General features: G+C 42.2%; 1 protein-coding gene across 4 annotated transcripts in view; it reads right to left on the bottom strand.

Annotated features, from left to right (window-relative positions):
- Nucleotides 1-652: 652 nt before the first annotated feature.
- The window catches only part of LOC100054543 (solute carrier family 28 member 3), a 78,303-nt gene continuing 63,444 nt past the window's right edge, over nt 653-15,511 (bottom strand). For 3 of the 4 annotated variants that reach the window (XM_023634998.2, XM_023634996.2, XM_023635000.2), the window contains 7 exons: nt 14,838-14,968; nt 11,954-12,122; nt 11,359-11,556; nt 6,825-6,906; nt 5,998-6,096; nt 5,648-5,768; nt 653-4,881 (listed from right to left, as the gene is read on the bottom strand). In XM_023634998.2, the coding sequence (XP_023490766.2) occupies nt 4,755-4,881; nt 5,648-5,768; nt 5,998-6,096; nt 6,825-6,906; nt 11,359-11,556; nt 11,954-12,122; nt 14,838-14,968 (927 nt within the window). In that variant the 3' untranslated portion in view covers nt 653-4,754. Of the gene's footprint in view, nt 4,882-5,647; nt 5,769-5,997; nt 6,097-6,824; nt 6,907-9,710; nt 11,557-11,953; nt 12,123-14,837; nt 14,969-15,511 lie in introns of all 4 variants that reach the window. The other variant, XR_011431780.1, reaches the window with a different exon arrangement.

Below are 15,511 nucleotides of genomic sequence, written 5' to 3'. Positions count from 1 at the left end.
AGTGGAAACTGTACCAGTGTGAATATAGACACAGAGAGAAGGCTGGGGGCTTCAAATTTCATGGGCAGACTAGACAAAGTACAGAATTCTTCAAAATAGATGTCACAGCCTTGGCTTTAAACATGGTCGGGGTGCATAGATGCTCAGCAACCTGCTGTCAGCCCTGATGACCTCAGATAACACCCAAGCAAACACACAGGAAACACATGCACACTCCATCTTTGCCATCCTAGGAGACGATGGGCGGGTGGGTGGAGGATGAACTCGGGGGAGCAAACAGCCCTCCACCTTCTGTGTCTGCTAGAGAAGAGTGAAGACATCACCACCACCAAAAACCTCCGTCAAGTGGTTTCACTGGGAGGAGGGAAATTTCCAGCCAGCCCAGAGCCACTCACAGCATTCACAGAGGATTGAGAAGGTTCTGGAGGCGACAACCCTAAAGTGCTCACCAGCTCACTCAACTGGTCCTTACCCTTACTATCTTTTCTCATATGGCTCAGGAATAGTAACCCCATCCTCGGCTCAAGGATGGACAATATTGAAGAAAGAAATCAGCATGGGACTTATGTGAACATGTTGCATTAAAAATATCAGACATACACACAGAGGTGGATGAATAAAACACATCAGAAAGGTTATATCACAAAGCAGATGAAAATTAAGAAAATATATTTTTCTAAAAAGCAATCTGGCAACATATATTAATACCAAATATACATACACTTTAATTCACCTACAAATTCACCTAGAATGATTATTCTATCAAATTTCACTGTCCAATATGGTAGCCACTGATACTTGAAATATGGAACTCTTTCATATATGGAACTGAGAACATAAAACTTTAATTTAAAAATGATACTCATTTCAGTTGGAAATAGAAGTTTCCACTGGAAAACTCTTAAGCATGTTTGGAACAACCTGGGTATGTAAATGTACTTTTCAACTACAAATTTTATGAAATCTAAATGTGGATCAAGTATTGCCAATGAAAATTTAGTGTCTCAAGAAATGCTTTAGGTATAAAATATACATTAGATTTTAACCACTTAATTCAATAAATAGAATGTAAAATATCTCATCAAAATAATATCTAGGATATATTGGGTTAAATATACTGTTAAAATCAACTTTACTAGTTTCTCTGAAGTTTTTTAATGTAGCTACTAGATAATTTTAAATTTACATGCAACTTGTACTATATTTCCATCAGACAGCACTGCTAAAGAAAATAAAAGCAGCAATATGTACAGCAAATGGACAAAAACTGTTCAAAGGAGCCCAAAAGCAAAACAAAAACAAACTGGAAAGAAAGTGGATGCTTGTGCCTAGAGGACCGGTTCATACATATACATACACGTCATGGGCTGTTATGAAGACTTTGAAAGTTTTGCCAGGGGACTTGACTATCCACACAGAATTGTTACAGAAGAAAAGTAAACTGCATAGAAATGTGAGTAATCCCAGGGCAGACGGTTGCCAACTGAACGATTGTTCCACTTATGATTTTTGACTTTACAATGGTGTGGAAGCGATATGCTTTCAGTAGAAACTGTACTTTGAATCTTAAGCTTTTCCAGGGCTAGCAATACTCTATACGGTACGACACTCTCTCGTGACGCTGGGCAGCGGCAGCTCCCAGTCAGCCCCACGATCACGAGGGTAAACCACCGATACACGTACGACCATTCTGCACCCATAAACCACTCTGTTCCTCACTTTCGGTACAGTATTCAACAAATTACATGAGATAGTCAACACTTTATTATAAAATAGGGTTTGTGTTAGGTGAGTTTTCCTGACTTTAGGCTAATGTAAGTGTTCTGAGTATGTTTAAGGTAGGCTGGGCTGTTATAATGTTTAGTAGGTTAGGAGCATTAAATGCAATTTTGACATGATATTTTCAACTAACAATGGGTTTATCAGGATATAACACCATTGTAAGTCAAGGAAGATCTATATTGTAAAACTACCATCCCAATCCTCAATAGATGGACATGTTTGTAAAATACGACCTGAACATGACAAAAAGGACAGGAAAAAGTATAGTGATGTTAAAAAGCATCAAGTTGTTTAACCTGGGTTACCTGTGTGTGGGGGGCCAGGGGCAGGAGAGAGGAGGAGGGAAGAAAGTAGAAAGACAATAAAATGTCTCTCTCCCTCCCATCCCCAGCATGTATATTGTCTCATTTGTGTAGAATTGTGCATGCATATACGTGCGTGCATGTACACACACACACACTAGCAGGAAGGGAAGGTCAGAGCTAGAACTATGTATAATAACTTGTAGGAATTTCCAAATTATATTGCCAAGTGAAAAGAAGTTGAAGGTCTTATGTAAAGAGGCTCATTCTATTTGTGTAGAAACAACAAATTCCCCATATTCTTATATGTGTTTAACACAGTGCATATGCTGGTTAATTTTTAATAATCTCAAGGGTGTGGTACTGGAAAGACAGCTGAGGTGAACAGTGTGGAGAGAAAGATGTGTGTGTGTGTAATATCATCACTTTTTATTACAAATGGATATTACTTTTTGAATTTGAAAAAGAAGAAAACAACAACAAAGGGTGGTAATTAAGATTTCTTTGAAATAAAAAAAAGAGCTCAGAGCAGAGCTACAAACATCCAAGGAATAGTTATGGCAACAGGCAGAATTTGAAAATTAGTTGGCCAGAGAGGCCCACTACAAACAGCAAAGAGAGTCTCTCAGAAAGAGATTCTTAGGAATAAAACAGAGTAGAAAAATGCAGAGTTAAAAGGAGAAAAAAAAGTTAGAAAACTAATAGCGATAACAGACAAAGGAGATCCAACATGTGAATGACTGGCATCCCTGACACACTGTGCCACAGGCTTTTATGAAGGCTGACACCAGACACTGAGAACGGAGGGAAAGACAGGTAAATACATTTTCCTAAAACAAAGTCTAAATACTGAATGGACATAAAGAGCTCCAAGAAAAAAAATTCTTTTCTGCTTTTTCTCTCAAAGTCCCCCAAGTAGCTAGTTGTATATTTTAGTTGTGGGTCTTTCTAGTTGTGGCATGTGGGACGCTGCCTCAACATGGCCTGATGAGCGGTGCCATGTCTGCGCCCGGGATCTGAACCAGCGAAACCCCAGGCTGCCGAATCGGAGTGTGTGAACTTAACAACTCGGCCATGGGGCCGGCCCCTCCAAGAAAAATTTGATACAAATGATCAGTAAGTAGAAATATTCTAGTACATTGTACTTCAGAGATTGAGTCCTTTGGGCATTTAGCTTCCTCCTTCACCACCACCACCACCAAAAAAACAAACAAACAAAAAAAACAACCAACAGTTTACACATGGATTAAAAAAATTACTCTTGTGCATGAACAAAAAGGAAAACATATAAATTAATTCAGGTATTCCAAAACATTTTTCACATTCTTTCTTTTGTGTGCATCCCCCTTTAATCCAGTCATTGTGTGTGTGTTTTCTCAGAAAATGTGGTCTTTATGCTGTTAACGGCAATGATGATGAGCATTTCAGTAAAGAGCACCCCACCATTGTCTGTGGAAGGTTCTTGTTTGACATCCATCAAGCAAGTTTGATGCTGATGCTCTCCTGGTCAATGGAAGTATCAATGGAAGGTTTTCAGATCTCAATCAGGACTTAATTTTGTTCTTCAAGTGGTCCTTACATGGTTTTTTGACTAAAGAGTAGCACCATTTTCCAGTCTTGTAACCAGGAACGTAATCAAATTTGCACATGAATAGGCTTACAGTTATGCTCTATAACAGGTTGACTCCTCGAAGGCAGACATGGATATTATGTACCCATGTGGTACATCATATTATTTCTTCAAAATATTCGCTATCCCTCCCTACGACAGGATATATCTTCTATGGCCACTGACTCATGCTTGTCACATGACTATCCTTGGATAATGGAAGGTGGTGGAAGTGAAGGGTGTCACTTCCTAGCAGAAGTTTTAAGAGCCGTCACGTGGTCTTCATCTTTCTTTTTCCTCTCCTGTAAGACCAACGTGCCCCACATAGGGTCTGCTCCTTTAGCCTGGGTCCTGGAAATGAAGACAACATGGAGTATGGCCAAAATTGGCCCTCGTTAAACACAAAATATGATTGAAAAATAAACTTGTAAGCCACCAAGGTTTTTGAATTATTTGTTACTGCAGCACAGTTCAGCATAAGCTGACTCGAATAACTCTAAGATACATGGGATTTAAAACCTAGCTTTGGAATGGTCTAGGCGCTCTCCTGAAGGACTCCTGATTTCTGTGGGACTTCCTCAGGGCAGATGATGAGCGGGTGCTATGTGACTGGTCCTCCTCCACCTGAGATTCATGTTTAGGCTGTTTCAGCTCAGCCAGGGTGAAAGCAGAGACCTCGCATGAGATGATTTTAAAGTGGGTCACTCTGGATTACTTACAGACTCACACTGAGTATGGCTGAGTCACAGCCCAGTTGTTGTGAGCCATCATTTATACCTGAATGCTGGTTAAATGTCCTGAAATTCTAAGGTCAGAAGACATTTTGGGGACTGGAGACAACACCTCACTTGGGGACACTATAGTAGTTCTCAGCGGGGAAGGGGCTGAGGAGGGGAGGAAGTTGCTCTAGATCTGAAGGGTTCACTCCTGTTTTTCTTCTTTCCAGGTAAAGCTGACTCCATGATGGAAGTACCAATCTGTGGAGAATAGATTTTTCTTTTCTCCCCAAAGCAGAAAGTTCAGCATCTGTACTTAGAGTTCTGTTGGAGAAGTGGCTGAGCTCAGAGTTCGTCAGGGATCCAAGTGCAGTTCAGTGTTGATGGCTTCAGCAATTCACAGCAGGTCTTCAAAGAAGACAGGCTGTGGTTCCCTCCTGGGATGACCTCCCCGGGACCCACGGCAACAGTGCTGGTAGAAAGTAGAATGAAACAGTTAGCTGAGATTTAGAAGATGGGAAGGACAGATGAGCAGAAGATGACAGTTAAAAATAGCACAGGACAGGATGCTCATTTTCCCCCTCACACTCAGGTTACAGTGGGTTAAGGAAAGAGGCACCGAAGAAATAGTTTTGACTCTCAAAGCCTGTTTGGCCTCAAGGACTCCACCTATTTCCTCCAGAATAAACAAAGAAAGGATAGAACTAATCCTTATAAAACACTTGCACATTAAGAAGGGCAGATGGGGTGGGGATATTGATTTTGCAAATAGAAACTGAACAGGGAGGGGGTGGCCGGCATGGGGCACTGGCAGCCCCTCATCCACCATGGCCCGTCACCATCACCGTGTTGTCAGGACAGCCTGCATTGCTTGACCCCCTTGAAAGGGAGGCAGCACCTAGTAACTAGTACCAGCGTGTCCCCAAGCCCTGATTTTATATAACACTTAAAAAAGCAACAGTGCCTAACTTACACTGTGTCTGCAAGGTGTGAGCGAGCTAATTCACACCAAGTGCCTAACACAGCGGGGGCGTGTGAAATGCTTGAGTGACACTAGATGGCTATGGGTCCCAGTCTTAGCTGAGAAACGTCAAAATGAAAGGTGGTTAGAATTGCCACAGATCTTCTTATATTTAAATAAAGTAAGAGTTATGAAGTTTAAAAATAAGTAGAAGAGTTCTTTAGGTCTGATTTTTAAATTAATGATGGATATAAAGAGGTTATAGCAAATACAATACCTGCTCAGTAGGCTCTGGCAACAGGACACCATATCAGTTGTGTTTTGAGATAAGCTGGAGGCGAAGGCGTTCTCTAATGTGTGATGGCAGTTGATGTCTACAGGAGTGCTGGAGAGGATGCCTAGAAGTGGGACAGAGCACCACGGATTTTATTAATTCACGAGGTCACTGAAGTCTCCTTCTGTTCTCAGCTTCTCCACCACGCTCCATACATTTCACTTCACGACATGCTTAACACGGCCCTGCCTCTCAGCTCTCTGCACAGCATATGCTGCATGTACAGGTTAGAGGCACGGACCCCTGAGAGCTGTGGGCACAGGGACACAGGACACAAAGAACGGAAGCAGTACCTGCGATGCAGGCGGTCATGAAGCAGGCGACGGTCCCCGCAATCAGAGCTCTCACTGCCCCTGAGGCAATGTCACGCTTCCTGGAAGGAGCCATGGATGCTGGAAACATGGAAGCAGATATGAGGTTAATGTTGAGGCTTATTGATTAGAATTCCAAATTCCCAGCCTCTGAGCATTGTTCTGGGGCTGGAGTCTCAGATCAGCTGACTTTCCCTTTTTTTAAACTTAGCTTGGAAATCTAAGATTCATGAGCTTAGCGATGAGTTTCACATCCAGAGAAGTTCCCTGGTGTGGCAGGAAAAGAAGAGTGTCCACACCTACAGGCCCAGAGGCTTCCATTCTCTACAGAAGAAAAACATCCTAAGTTTCATCCAAAGGGTGCACACAGCATGTTGAGGGCACAGGAAGGCAAATGCATCGCAAGGGAGGATCCCAAACATCTGCAACTCATCTGTCACCATCCACGTCTGTGCCCATGGCAGACATCACTCACTAATCACAGCGTTTTCCCACTTAACTTCCATTGGACCTCAGAATCCTTCTCCACGTGGCTGTTATAAGTCTATTGGAATTGGCACGTGAAGTGAAAGCCTTGTGTCATCCCTGGCTGGAGAGGCACCTGTGCATTTGGGCAAATTCTTCCCGATGTTAGCTTGGGTCTACACAGGGAAACTACACTGCAGAGCAGGGATAACAAATAGACCCCAACGGATTTACTGCTCTTGCAGGGCCTTCTTTTCCCGACACGAATAACCTTACAGAGCAACATGCAGATCTGAAGCATGTTTACAGCACATCTGCTGTTGAAGAATATTCTTTTCACTTACTTAGTCCACCGATCACTATTCCTAGGGAACCGAAATTGGCAAAGCCACAGAGAGCGTAAGTAGCGATTGTCTCAGAACGAATCTGTAAATAAGCATAAAGACACAGATGCATACACGGTGTGACCAAGTTAGTAAATCTGACATCCTAACTGGGCTTCCTATTCTGATGATAGAATCAATACTGGCAAATAAGTGCACAGTGCACGGTGTCAAACACCTGTTGCTTCCTAGACTCTTTTTTCCATTTCCCCTTGAATTTGGATGGAGAGAAAGGGACTGTGTGGATTCAGAGACTCTCTACAAAGGACTTGGAATTGGTAATCTTGGCCTCTACAAATGCTACTTTCTGCTTAATGACAACTTTTAATATTCAGTGTGGCCTGGTCACATTGAATGTGCTACAATGTGCCAGGCACAGGACCAGCTGCTGAAAATACAAAATTATTCCCAGAAAATATTCACATTACACTTATTTGACAAAGACTTATTCAGAATGCATGAAGAACTGTTATAACTCAATAATAAGAAAAGTGACTAATAAATGAAGGGATTTCACAAAAGACATGCAAATGGCCAACAAGCACATGAGGTGATGTTTGACAGTGTTTGTCACCAGGGAAATGCAAGTTCAAACAATGAGATACCATTACACATCCACTAAAATAGCTATAAACTTGGGCAATACGAAGTATTGGCAAGAACATGGAGAAATTTGAACTCTGGTACATTTTTGGTGAGAGTGTAAACTGACAGCCCGTTCGTAAAACACAAACTTGACAGCTTCTTCTCAAGTTACCATCCACTGCCCGCATGACCCAGAAGTCCACTCCCAGGAATTTTCCCAGGAGAAATAAAGACCTATGCCCACAAATGCTTTCCATGAATATTTACAGCAGCTTTACTCCTAATAGTCCCACTCTGGAAATGACCCAAATGTTCTTCAACAGGCAAATGGATACACAAATTGTGGATATCCATAAAAGAGAATACTACTATGCAATAAAAAGTAAAAGAACTAATACATGCAACAACATGAATGGTAAGTGAGGCCATTCATAGGAAATTCTAGAAGAAGCACAGATAATCTATGGTGAAAGAAAGATCAGTGGCCGCCTGGGTGGGACTGGGGTGGGGTGGGGGTGGGGGCTGTTGACGACAACTGGCCATGAGGAAGATTTTCCAGGTGAGATGGAAATGTTCTATATCTGATTGTGGTCGTGGTTACACAGGTGAAACATTTGTCAAAACTCACATGTCCACCAAAAGTGAGCCTTTTTTATATGTAAATTATACTTGAGTAAAAATGATATAATGTAAAATGAATTATTATTATAATTATATTTTAAGATTGGCACCTGAGCTAATATCTAATCTTTCTTTTTCCTTCTTCTTCTTCTTCAAAGCCCCCCAGGACATAGTTGTATATTCTACATGTAGGTCCCTCTGGTTGTGCTATGTGGGATGCTGCCTCAGCATGGCCTAATGAGCGGTGCCATGTCTATGCCCAGGATCCAAACCAGCAAAACCCTGGGCCACTAAAGCAGAGTGCACGAACTCAACCACTGGGTAACGGGGCTGGCCCCCTGTACAATGGAAGCTCACAGCTATCACAGGAGTCCCTTTCCTTCTGGCCGTGGGGTGTGCTTGCCTTTCTTTGCTCCTCAGCTCTGACTAGCCCATAGGAACATGAGGTGCCCCTTGGAAGCAGGAGAACGGACTGTCCTCTCACAGGGCTGTGAGAGGATGGAAGGTGAATTCGTCCAAGTGTGAGCGTGGCCCTCTGCCTCTACTCTGAAGGCAAGAGGTGCTGCTCAGGGCAGATTGTTCTTTCTCAGGCTGAGGGACTGACTACAGAGGCTTGGAAGAGCCAGGGTACTTCACTGTTCACTGGAGGTATACCCAATCTGGCAAAGGCAACCTCACAATTGAGGCAACAATTATTTTCCCCCAAAATCCTGAAAATTCTATGATTTGGTTCAAGGGAAAAACCTGGTCAATGCTACATTCAAAACTGGAGGTGCCTTTTTTTTTCTTTTACTAACTGGATTTTTAAAGCCCACATTCAAGAGTCAAGTGGTCACAGTAAGTTTCTGTTGATAAGGTCCCTCTTCTTTCAATGGTTTCTGAGAACTCCTTTGGAAAATATTTCAAGTATTTGAGCAGTCCACTGTTTCTGGAATAGCTCATCCTCGTCCCCTGCTCTGTCTAGTGCTTTTCATTTAGTTCAATTGGCTTCAAAAACAGGCAACTTTTTAGGGGACCATCGGGAGGGAGAGGGCGTGAAGTGCTCGAGAGTCCTCTTTCTCCTTCTGGGGATCTGCGGAGGGCGCACACAGATGGGGCCACGTAGGGTTTTATAAGAAGAGGGAAAGGAGGCTGGGATGATTCCTCTTTGTCTTTGCCCAGAAATGTGCAAGACTACATGGTGGTAAGAAGTGCTGTAGGAAATTAAGAGAGCATCCTACAGCTCTCCTTGCACATGAGCAAAGATGCCATATGTACAGGGACGGTCACTGTAGCACTACTTCCAAAAGCAAAAAGTCGATAAGAGTGCTCATCAACAGGGGACTGGCTAAAATAGATTATGGTGTGCTTGCACATAGAATACGGTGTCACAGGCACTGGTACAGAAATGCATTTGAGTTGTTATTAAGAGAAAAGACCCAGGCTAAGAGCAGCAAGCATAATATGGCACAGGGAGAGGAGCTAGTGCCAGAGAAATAGGGAGGATGACTCACTTTTCCCTCTACACCTTTTTCTACCTTTTGAATTCTGTGCCATGAAATGTATTGCATGTAAACAAACAAACAAACATGCAAAGTACTATCATTAAGAAAGAGAAAATGGAGTAATATAAAGTACGACATACACGTTCTGACCTCTTACCTCAGATAGAAGTCAGCAGTGGCCCAATTCAATGGATAACACGGGGTTTTTGCCTATGGACCCAGATCTTACACTTCAGTCATGTGGTACCTTTTCCAGGAGACTACTGGGACACCGCCTCCAATTCTTTGTTGGTCAACAGAAATTGCAGGGACTCATCCCCATTTTGTTGATTAGAAATAAGAAATTGGGAAAACAAAATGCTTTTCCCATTGTGAGACAACAATAACAGAAGCCATTGAGGTCATATTCCTAAATGTCCTCTGTGCACCTGCCCCTGGGCGTGCCCACCCCCAACCCAAGTCAGCTCTACTGGCCTGTCTCTCTCCTCTTACTAACCTGCTCACAAACCTGCTCAGCACTGCCAGACCTGTGAGCTTGCTTTGCTCATTAACAAAAGTACTTTCTCCTGGCAACTGGCAGCTGGGAATGAAAAACATTTCACTTAATTGAGCCCACGGTTTACTTTTGGCAGGGAAGCAAGCTGCTTTGTGGTGGCCTCCAGACAATGAGGACATTTGGCCAAGTCCCACTGTGTGGTCAGCTGAAGAATGAACATTTGAGAAATAGGAGACCTACAGAGCCACTGTGCACATCAGACGCATGGGTCAAATGCCCTGATTAGAACATACAAATCAACACTCTCCTGGGGTGTGCTGTTATTTTGTGTAACACGTGGGAGTAAATGTGCATGGTTGGTCTTTGGGAGGCTGGAGAGTGGGGGCTGTTCAGAGGTGGGCCATCTCAGAAGCTTGGGCAGCATGTTTTCCCTCCCCTTTGATGTTATAGTCCAATATGTACCTAGGACATTAATTCCACATGGATTGTTTCCAGGAGTAATGGTGGTGGTCAGAAATGTTTACCATTTCCCTGGGAGTTTGTGTGTGTGACAATTCTGTTCTGTAGGAAAATAGAAGCTGGAGACTCAGCTGCAAATACGGCCCAAGGAAGAGCCTCACCCGAGCTCCCTTATCCCATCCAAGGCCAAGAGGACATGAGCATCTCCTTGCAGGCTATTGACCTGAAGTCCTGACATAGTTCTAGGGCGCTTGTCTCAAAGGTTCAGACCACAGACCCTGTGCTGCTTCTCTTCCCTCATCTATGTGGAGAGCAGCGATTATGTCTCACTACTTTGTTAGGATGTCCAGGCACTAGGTTGCATTTAGGCAGTTTCTCAGAGTCCATAGAATTCCTTAAGCTGAAAGGAAGAGAGCTTCCTGATCATTAGACTCTGAGCCCCACGAGGGCAGAGGCCTCATCACTTGTTCAATGCTGTGGCCTCAGTTCCTGGGTATGTTGCACACAGAAGGCACTCAATATTGTTGATGGATTGATTCCAGTCCAAGCTCATATGACTCCGGGTTTGGATCCACAGTGCCCAACAGTAAATGATCACAGTGGTAAAGATTAGCTGTGCTTCTAAACACACACACACACACACACACACTTACAATGATTAATTCAATGTAACTGAGAATTATGAGGTGCTGTGTTCATTATGAGCTACATGAACTCTGGGATTTGGGGTCTGTTTTATTCTCTGATTTATCCCAACTGTGTGGCCTGACAATCAGAGTCACTAGTAACCATTTGATGGGTGTATATATGTGGTAAAGAAGTGCACTGAAAAACCAAAATATTTACTCACCGATATATATTGCTGGACACCATCCACAAATTTGGGTCCAGCCTCTTTCCTTAAATGCACCAATTTTGAGAGGTGCTCATAAGCCACAAATTCATTGAAGAAAGTCTTATAACCTATGAGTTTGGCAACCATAAAGCTGTCTTGCCAGTCCACTCCCATCATGAAGGAAAAGGGCATGAAGATGTAGGAGCATATTATCTACAAAAACCAAAAATAGATACTTTATTAGAGTAGAGATTTGCTCCCATTCTTCTGCCTCACCCACATGATGAGATTGTTCCCACCCCCTCTGTCTCCTGTAGACACAGAAATCCCTTCACATGCCCTCGTCCATCTTCGTTCATTAGAAGTCAAGCTTGGGAACAGTCACATGAAGTGACCTGGATTCTTGGGATGGAGAGAATGATGGTATGTTGGTGGACGCAGGGTGACAGGAGACAGAGAAAGAGCTGTGTGAAGATAGGGGATACATGAGAGGTTTGTGCTTGTGTACGAGTGTACTGGAGGCAGTTAGGGAAGGCAATTCACAAACCTATTTTATTTTTAAACAAAGATGGGCAGAAACAAAATGGAGGAGAAACGTGATAGAATATACCTCGAAACTCAGCTGTGGGTAGTCAAACATGTTTCCAAACCAGGACAGGGCTGCATTCGCAAAAGACAACAGGGCCAGGAAGGCAATCAGATTCACAGCGATGTTTGCCACCAGGGAGATGGATGCGGATGCTCCCTGTGATGCTGCTTCTAGGAGATTCCTTGAATCACTTTATCAAAAAATAGCAATGGCAGAATTACCAAGGAGCTGTCAGCAGATGGACATCACAGGTGTAGATATGGGGAAATCAGAGCTCATTCGGATGGAGAGACAAACTCTCAGGCCCACGCCTTGGTCAAAATCCTCACCTGGATTCCATGAAATCATGATGGGATTTATAATTACTGAGTGTAGGTGATGGGCATATGGGTGTCTGTTATACTACTCTTTTAATTTGGGGACATTTATAACTAAAAAGTTGGGAAAAGATAAAATATTATAGGCTTCAAAAATTATATCTAATTAAAAGTAGCTACCAGAGAATATTTATAAAATATTCATGGAATAAGCAATAATAATTCAAGGAAGGTCTGAACATCCATCACCTAAGAAATGGAAGGTCACCCTCACCTTTGGGCCCCCTCCCCCTCAGTGCCCTTCCTTAATCTCATCCTCTTTAATCTGAGGTAACTGGCTCCCTAGAAGTTGCTTCTCATTCCCTTTCTTTTCAATTTCCCTATATGTCTTCATCCCTAAATAATATGCTGTGTAGGTTCACACATCTGCTAACTTTATAAGTGGAATCACACATATTCCATATATACATTTTCTTTGACAACTTGCTTTTTCATTCATGGTTATGACTTTACCCACATACAAACAAGGGGTGAATCTCAGAAACATATTGGTTGATGGATTCTGTTATTTAATGAAATGCTTTTGAACATCCTAAATCCCTTAGTCTTTACAGCAAAAGAAAATGAACTGGAGAGGGGTTAAAGATACCTATATCACAGCTTCTTTTCCTATCACACAAGAGACTTCCAGAAATGGTCACCCTATGGCTTTGCAACAGTCCTAAATCAAAGCTCAATGAACACTACAATATATTTAAAATATCTACACTGAAGTCAAGGAAATGTAATAATATTCAGGTATTTAGAAAGGTTATCAGCCAAAGCAATCTTGAGAAAGAAAAACAAAGCTGGAGGCATCACACTCCCTGATTTCAAACAATACTACAAATCTATAGTAATCAAAACAGCATGGCACTGGCACAAAAACAGACACGGAGATCAATGGAACAGAATAGAGAGCCCAGAAATAAACCCCTGCTTACATGGTCAATTAATCTATGACGAAGGAGGCAAGAATATACAATCGGGAAAAGATAGTCTCTTCAATAAAAGGTGTTGGGAAAACTAGACAGCTACATGCAAAAGAATGAAACAAGGCCACTTTCTTACACTATACACAAAAATAAACTCAAAATGAATTAAAGACTTAAATGTAAGACCTGAAACCATAAAACTCCTAGAAGAAAACATAGGCAGCCAGCTCTTAGACATTGGTCTTAGCAATATTTTTATGGACCTGTCTCCTCAGGCAAAGGCAGCAAAAGCAAAAATAATGGGAAAAAAATGGAATTACATCAAACCAAAAAGCTTTTTCACAATGAAGGAAACTATCAACAAAACGAAAAGGCAACCTACTGAATGGGAGAAAATATCTGCAGATGATATATCAGATAAGAGATTAATACACAAAATATATAAAGAGAACTTACACAACTTAATAGGATATGAACAAAAAATCCAATTAAAAAATGGGCAGATGATCTGAACAGACATTTTTCCAAAGACATACAAATGGTCAACAAACACGTGAAAGATGCTCAACATCACTAATCATCAGGGAAATGCAAATCAAAGACACCATGAATATCACCTCACATCTGTTAGAATGGTTATTACCAAAAAGACAAGAAATAACAAGTGTTGGTGAGAATGTGAAAAAAAGGGAACTCTCATACAGTGTTGGTGGGAATATAAATTGGTGCAGCTACTATGGAAAACAGTAGAGAGATTCCTCCAAAACTTAAAAATAGAACTACCATATGCCACAGCAATTCTACCTGTGAGTATTTCTTCAAAAAAAATGAGAACATTAATTCAAAAAGATATATGCACCCCTGTGTTCATTGCAGCATAAGTTACAATACCCAAGATGTGGAAGCAACCTAAGTTTCCATAGATCAATAAATGGAAAAAGAAGTTGTGGTATAGATTTACAATGGACTACTACTCAGCCAGAAAAAAAAAATCTTGCCATTTGCAACAACAATGATGGACCTAGAGGGCGTTATGCTAAGTGAAATAAGTCAGACAGAGAAAGACAGATACTGTGCGATTTCACTTATATGTGGAATCTGAAAAACAAAACAAATGAGCAAACATAACAAAACAAACAAACCCATATAGAGAACAAACTGGCGGTCACTCGAGGGGAGGAGCGTGGGGGACGGGCAAAATAGATGGAGATTAAGAGGTACAAATTTCCAGGCATAAAGAAGTCACGGGGATGTACAGCATAAGGAATACAGTCAATAACAGGGTAATAATTTTGTATGGTGACAGACGGTTACTAGATTTGTTGTGGTCATCATTTCGTAATGTATGTAAATATCGAATCACTATGTTGTACACCAGAAACTAATACTGTATGTCAACTATACGTCAGTGAAAACAAAAAGGTTTTCAAGGGTTGAACAAGATTTTCTGGAGTGAAGTCTAACAGTCAGTGAGATATTAAATTCACTTTAATACCATAATTCACTGTGCTCTTTGTCAAATTTTGCTGTTCTTTGAATGTGGACCCATTCACTGCCCCCGCCCCGTGCCCACAGCTTGTATAGTCATTAGTGAGGTGAACGAATCTCACTTACCCCATTTCCATTTCCATGGCATTCTTCAGGGTTATTTTAGGTGTTTCTGTCTCAGGCCAAAGGAGTTTAGCCATAGCCAATGACGCAGGCGCTGACATAACTGAAGCAGTTAATAAGTGGGTGGGTGAAATCTGTGATTTTAGGAGAAAGAAGGCAACTTAGGTTTAGCTTGTCTGTTGCGTACAGGAAGAATGGCCCAAAAGCCTCGCTAGGGAAGAGAAAGGGCAGGAACTGCATCTATGCCAGAAAACAGTGTTTCTTTGGAGGCTTGGAGGAGCTCAGGGAGCCAAGCTGGCATCACATAAGACTCAGAGGGAGGAGGGAGTAATTTGTGTGAATTGACCACATCCCTGGAGAGAGGCACAAAACCAAAGTCGGATCATTTCTTTTTTTTTTTTTTTTTTGATTGGCACCTGGGCTAACAACTGTTGCCATTTTTTTTTTTCTGCTTTATCTCCCCAAACCCCCCCTGTACACAGTTGTATATCTTAGTTGCAGGTCCTTCTAGTTGTGGGATGTGGGATGCCACCTCAACGTGGCCTGACGAGCGGTACCATGTCCGCGCCCAGGATCCGAACCCTGGGCCGCCACAGCGGAGCGTGTGAACTTAACCACTTGGCCACAGAGCCCACCCCAGTCCGATCATTTCAAAAGAGAATTAATCCTGTGCTGCA

This window comes from Equus caballus, chromosome 23, assembly GCF_041296265.1.
Source record: "Equus caballus isolate H_3958 breed thoroughbred chromosome 23, TB-T2T, whole genome shotgun sequence".
Classification (NCBI taxonomy): Eukaryota; Metazoa; Chordata; class Mammalia; order Perissodactyla; family Equidae; genus Equus; species Equus caballus.
This window is presented reverse-complemented; position numbering and strand designations above follow the sequence as displayed.